Below are 7,076 nucleotides of genomic sequence, written 5' to 3'. Positions count from 1 at the left end.
GCACACGTGCGCGCAATTAGTCTATCATCAGACGCGCGCGCGCGCGCATATGACTCAAACCAGATGGAGGGTTGAGCAACAAACTTCTCTCTCTCTCTTTCGAGTAGTGGTCTCATTTATTCTTTTATTATATTACATGTTTCCATTACATATTCTTTTTTTATTCATTCTACGTGTTGTTTTAAACGTTTCTTTTGTTAAAAACATCACATTTTTTTTTTTTTTTACACTTTTGCTTCCCCAATTTTCTTAAAAATAGATAAAAATGAAATAATAGTAAAATCAAATGAAAACGACACATAAAATAAATAATAGTCGAGTTAAAAATATAAAAGAGAAATGGTCGAGGTATGTAAATTGGTAAAAAAAGAAACGAAAATGGTTATCATGAGATAAAAAGATAGAGATTATATATATCGACTGTATGGATCCTTTGTCGTTCGAATGGTTGAAACGCGTTCAAACTTTGCTTCTTTGACGTGGCCTGTCAGACGTGCCGCAACCGCAATATTCTCCATCGCTTGTGTACGAACTCGAAGAATCCGAGGAAGACGAGCATGACGAGGACGACGATCGTCCTGAAAACGAAATCAATCTTCTTTCTCTCAACTGTCTCGCGTGCGTATGCGACAATATCGATCGAGTCAATTAAATTAATCAGAAAAATTATTTCTCGATTAATTCTTTAATCAGAAATCAGAAACTTTTCTGGATAATTGATACGATTATTAAAAATTATACATAGGAAACAAATATTACGATAAATATTCCCAATCTGGAAAACGGAACATCTCGTCGAACATTTTACTTACTTTAATTCCTATAGCATATGATTTATATCGATCGAGTCGAATAAATTACCGATATCCAGAAAAATTACTATTTCTCGATTAATTCTTTAATCAGAGAAACAGAGACCAGAAACTTTTTCGGATAATTGATACGATTATTAAAAATTATACGTAGAAAACAAATATTATGATAAATATTCCCAATCTGGAAAGCGGAATATCTTGTTGAACATTTTACTACTTTAATTCCTACAGTATATCATTTATATCGATCGAGTCGATTAAATTAGCGGTATTCGGAAAAATTATTATTTCTCGATTAATTCTTTAATCAGAGACCAAAAACTTTTCCGAATAATTGATATTATTAAAAATTATACATGGAAAATAAATATTACGATAAAGCGGAACATCTTATCGAATATTTTACTACTTTAATTCCTACAGTATATCATTTATATCGATCGAGTCGATTAAATTAGCGGTATTCGGAAAAATTATTTCTCGATTAAGTCTTTGATCAGAGATTAGAAAATTTTCCGGATAATTGATATTATTAAAAATTATACGTGGAAAATAAATATTACGATAAAGCGGAACATTTTATCGAATATTTTACTACTTTAATTCCTACAGTATATCATTTATATCGATCGAGTCGATTAAATTAGCGGTATTCGGAAAAATTATTTCTCGATTGATCCTTTGATCAGAGAATAATACTTTAATTCCTACAATTGCCGTAATATAATCTAGGAAAAAATTTAATTGAAAAAACTCTCACTTTTGCTTCTTCCAGAAGTTTTCTTTTTGGAAGACTTGTACGACGATCTGTTGTCGCAGGACGATTTCGACGACTTGTTGGAGGATCGTCTCCCGTTGTTCCGTTTCCCCTTTCGGCTCGTTCTTCGTTTCGCCCTTCGGGGCGAGCTATCGAATTCGAAACAATCGCATTCCGAACAATCGCAATCCTCCGAAAACGTGGACTCCGAGGAAGAGGTGTAAGAAGTCGAACTGTCCGTGCTGTCGGAGTGGTACCTGCCGCTCCGCTTCTGGGAACCAAAACTTCTACACGATTTCTTCGAAGTTGATTTTCTGGAACTTGATTCAAATTATAATAATGAAAAAAAAAATATTTAGAAATTAAAATTTAGAATTAAAAAATATAAAAAATATAAAAAATATAGAAAATATTTAGAATTAAAAATATTTAGATATAAAAAAAATACTTAGAAATAATCCGAAAAATTGAAAATTTCTCGAGAATGATCGTACTCGAATTTCTTCGAGACAAGTAACTGCTTTCGATGTAAATAGAAATAGTTTAATAAATAAATAGTAAATAGAATAGAAATAGTCTATGAGTTTTTTTTGGTTAAAGGACGATACATTACGAATTTTATTACGCGAGAAATTTTAATCGAACGATCATAACGAATAATTTTATGACAGAGTATAAAATAGAATACAGTATAAAAAAATTTTATTATTTCTTTAACATTACTCACCTCATTTTATTTTCTTTCTTCAAACTGTTATTATTGAGTTGTTTGAGATAGAAAAGACAGACCACTTTCTTCGACTTTTTCTTCGTTTATTATCTCATTGTTTGAGTATATTTAAACATATTTAATTTAATAATATATATATAATATTTTCATTTAATACTCAATGTATTTGAAATGTAGATATATATATATATTATAATTAATAAATAAAGATCGAAATTTTTCACGAGATTCAAACAATGATGTCGTTACCTTCTTCCAACCCAACACTCGAATAATTTCCGTTGAGAGCAATTCGTATTTATATATATATACACAATTGTCACCTTTCTGTATTAGTTTTTATCTAATTTTACGTTTAAGCCTATCAACAATACGTTCAAATTTAAAAATAAATTTGGAAATGTATATATATCTTCATAATAGAATTAAATTATTAAATAAAAAAAAATAATTCGTTAAATTAAACAACGTTTATTATTACAATTATCATACATAAATCATTCTTCCAATCTCTTTTATTATTAATCGACAATTTTCCAATCCCTTTTCCCCAGTTTATCGATCTGAGTATATCAATGATGGGCAAAATTTAATAGTTGATGATTTACCTTGATGATTTTTCAAAACATACACACACATACACACACATATATATATAATAATAATCGAAAATATAACGGGAAGAGATTATATCGAATTATTCGAGCATTTCACATAATAAATAATTAGCTTTATTCGAAATTCTTAACTAACTTATTATTTTCTGGTCAAAATTAAACTGGAATGATTTTGTGAAGCTTTTTTTCATTACGACTTTCATCTTCCAAAAAAATCTTCTCGATTTTTAGGAAGAAAAATATTTCTTTCTCGATTGGGAAATGTCGAAAAAGGAGATTCCGTTTCACGTGGTTCCAATTCGTTCTTCGAAGGTGCAGGTATCGAGGATTACGAGTCTTTTTAGGGAAGGAGGGGGTGTGTTTCCTTGCCACCCCTCGTGGCTGACTCACGCCCTTTAATAATCCCTCGCAACCCCTCGTTTACGCGCTTCGAGGAGTCACCCCTTCCAATATTTCCTCCACCATCGTTTCTGCATTCTACTGAATGGGGATCATCGAACTTTCCGCCTTGTTTGTTCAACCATTTAACGAAGGATCAAGGATTTCTGTTTGTAAATTATGTTCATTTTGTATTTGTTATTAGTTCAATAAATTTAATAATCTCGAAAATAAATTTATATAATTTCATTCTTGTTAAAAAGTTAAAGTTAAAAAATTACAAGTGTAAATTTAGAAATTAAACGTTGAATTTATTAATAGATAATTTAGTAAGATTTTGATAATTTGATTTAACAAAATTTAATAATTCAAAGTTTAAAATGTATACATTTTAATTATTAAAAAGTAATAAAAAAAATTCAATATTAATTATATATTAATCAATGTTTATCAAAAACCCTTTTCTCAAAACGTTTGCGCCACGAATGAATTTTTCGAGTCCTTTGGGACTCCTCGTGGGGCAGTAGACGAAAGGGGGCGAAAGCTCGTGGCAACGTGGTCAACAGGCTATCACAGGTGACACAATGGAGTTAGCCCCGAGACGCGAGTTAAACAATGGGGGTGTATATATATCCGGGATCCATTGTCCCATCGATCCTCAATCTGTCACGTTGGGTGGGTGTGAAACGTCAAAACGCGGGAAGGGGACAAAGGGAGCACGCCCCTGGGGATGACAACCATCGACCTGTGAATGGAGGACGCGTGCCATTACAATGAAGTAGCCCACTCGTCCGTCCAACTCCACTCCTTCAACAACCTTCTCACCCACCGAGAAGCGATCCGAATTAATTCGAATTTCCCGCTTCGCGAAAAGAATGGACGAACGAACACGAATTTCAATTGGTGAATTTATTTCGCGTGAAAATGATGAAGAGGTTTCGAGGAAGAGTTTTTGCAACGTGTTTTATTATTCGCTATTATATATATATATATAAGTGGTTACATCGATAAGGTAGGTCTTTTTCGATTGATTATTTTTCTAATGTTACTTCGTCGGTAAAGAAGGATGTATAAAGTTCGAGAAGGAAAAATTTGATTTGAAAGATTTTAAAAAGCGGGGGAGAAGAAGGCAGGGCAAGATGGAGGATGGAGAGGAGAAGATATCGGGGGGAGGGAGTGGAGTGGGAAACGGTTAGTTTTGCAGATGTGAAAATAGGGCGAGATATGATGCACGCCAATTACAGATAGCGCAATAATAAATAACTGACCAGCTACAGATACCAATTGTCTAATAACCTCGGTTCAAGCTCGTATATCAATTAAACAATTTAATTATAATTTAATCTCTTATCGTTTAATTTCCTGCGTAAATGATAGATTAAATATATATATATATATATATTCAATTACTTTTCGCTGTGAAAGATTTAAATAATATTTGTACTTTTCTCCATGACAAATTGAAATGAAATTTTTTTTGTTGGAAAAGGGAATGAAGGAAATTCATTTACGTTCATTAGCATGCCAACAAATCGGAGATTCATTAGCATTCGCGGAAACGCGATTTCGCCAAAAGCGGCACGGTCGATTGAAAGACGCGGCCGGAATCCGATTAACGAGAATCCCTTTTTCACCCCCTCCCTGATTTTTCAGCTCGAATCAGCGGTGGATTCCTGGTGAACGGAGTCCTTTGAGCGTCGAGACGAGCATCAAAGGACTTTCTTATACGCTTACGCGGAACTCGGTAATAGGAAGATGACGTTTATGAGGCGGGTGGTACAACAAGAAAACGCAAGCTATCTTTATCTCAAGAGCGAGAGACGTATCCGGTCGTGCCGTGCTCTTTCTACCCTTCCATCCTTCTCATTTATGATGGAATAAAGGATATAACGAAAAAAAAATTTACACGTGAAGGGTATAATATAAAAGTATGTGTAGATTCTTTATATAAAATAGATACGTAAAATGTGTATGTGTGCGTGTCTATTTGGGATATATAAAAATTAGGTAAATTTTTTCAAGATTTTTAATCGATTAGATTTTCAGAAATACATTTATAGAGTAGATATATAAGATGAAAAGAACAACGAGTAAGGGAAGGACGGAGAGTAAAAATTGTAAAATCAGCTCCATCTATAGAATGCCGCAAAAGAAACTTGTATAGACAAGGAGAATGAATAAAACTGATCACTAATGCCATCTTTTGAATTCAAAAGATACTTCTTTAAAGATAAGGTAAGGTAGAATAAGAATTCAAAGCTGCTGCCATCTTTTGTATATTAGAAATAACTTCTTATAGTTAATTATAGAATCGTTTGGAGATGGCAGTAGTATTAAATTCTTTCCTACTTTACCTATTACAGTAATATCCTTCGTATTTAAGAGATGACACTAATGGTCAATTCTTATTCTATCTCTATCCTTTTTTTCAATTATTTTCTGTCTTTTGTTCATACGTTTCATTTACGGCACACTAAGAAAGCGCTGATTTCGATAATTTTATCCTATCTCTGTCCTTTTTCTACTATCGATATAAATTCTTGCCTAAAACTAGTTTCCACGATATTTAAGAGATAACGTTAACTTCAAATTTGTTTTATTCTTTTCCTTCTTTAAGCGACTGATCAAAAATCTTAATAAAATTTATTTCATTCAATTTTTATATATCGTAAATCTGGCATGCATCTCATATATATATCTTATATCGATTTTTGAATTCTGATACACGGATATTAAATAATATTTAAATTTTTATATAATTCTTATCTATTTAAAATACATTCTATCTATTAAAATACATGATATTATAAAATGCAAAATATTTTGTTTTAGAAATTCCAGTATCAACACGAAAAGATGTAGAAAGCAAGCATAAAGGTAAGTATAAGACTATTTAATTTATTAGATTTAAGTAAAATGTTGAAAAAATGATTAGATCCTGAAAATATATCTATAGACAAGATAGGAAAGGTAAGTATGGGAAAGGTAAGTATGGATAAAAAACAGGTAAGTACATTCAATAAAAAATTTCACGTGCTATCTTTTTTTAAACAATAATAATACAATACAAAACGAAAAAAAAATAAAAAATTCTTGCATGCAAAAGATTCAGAAAAAAAAAAAATTCGACTTTTGATTAGGAGAATATAATTCCAGAGGAGGTGGCACGCGAAATTTTTAGTAAAAATGTTAGTTTGTCAAATTCTGGCTAAAATTCCGACTTTTTATTAGGAGAATATAATTCTAGAAGAGGTGGCACGCAAAATTTTTAGTGAAATTGTTAGTATGGCAAATTCTGGCTAAAATTTCGACTTTTGATTAGGAGACTATAATTTTAGAAGAGGTGCCACGCGAAATTTTGAGTGAAAATGTTAGTTTGTCAAATTCTGGCTAAAATTTCGACTTTTTATCAGGAGAATATATTTCTAGAAGAGGTGGCACGCGAAATTTTTAGTAACAGTTTTACTTTGTCTAATTCAGGCTAAAATTTCGACTTTTTATTAGGAGAATATAATGCTAGAAGAGGTGGCACGCGATATTTTTACTGACATTGTTAGTTTGGCAAATTCTGGCTAAAATTTCGACTTTTTATTAGGATAATATAATGCTAGAGGAGGTGGCACGCGAAATTTTTTGTAAAAATGTTAGTATGGCAAATTCTGGCTAAAATTTCGAATTTTCATTAGGAGAATATAATTCTAGAAGAGGTGGCACGCGAAATTTTTAGTGAAATTGTTAGTATGGCAAATTCTGGCTAAAATTTCGACTTTTGATTAGGA

At 31.7% G+C, this 7,076-nt stretch overlaps 1 protein-coding gene across 1 annotated transcript; it reads right to left on the bottom strand.

Moving 5' to 3' along the window:
• Positions 1-459: 459 nt before the first annotated feature.
• LOC122718273 (G patch domain-containing protein 8-like) lies at positions 460-2,304 on the bottom strand. Its single transcript, XM_043943167.1, has 3 exons — positions 2,300-2,304; positions 1,576-1,892; positions 460-578 (listed from the first exon to the last, which is right to left on the bottom strand). Exons 1-3 carry the CDS (start codon positions 2,302-2,304, stop codon positions 460-462), a joined length of 441 nt encoding a protein of 146 aa, XP_043799102.1.
• Positions 2,305-7,076: the final 4,772 nt, after the last annotated feature.

This window comes from Apis laboriosa, unplaced genomic scaffold (assembly GCF_014066325.1).
Source record: "Apis laboriosa isolate Shangri-la unplaced genomic scaffold, ASM1406632v1 scaffold5_cov152, whole genome shotgun sequence".
NCBI classification, from domain to species: Eukaryota; Metazoa; Arthropoda; class Insecta; order Hymenoptera; family Apidae; genus Apis; species Apis laboriosa.
The sequence above is the reverse complement of the archived record's forward strand: the minus strand, read 5'-3'. Positions and strand labels throughout refer to the sequence as shown.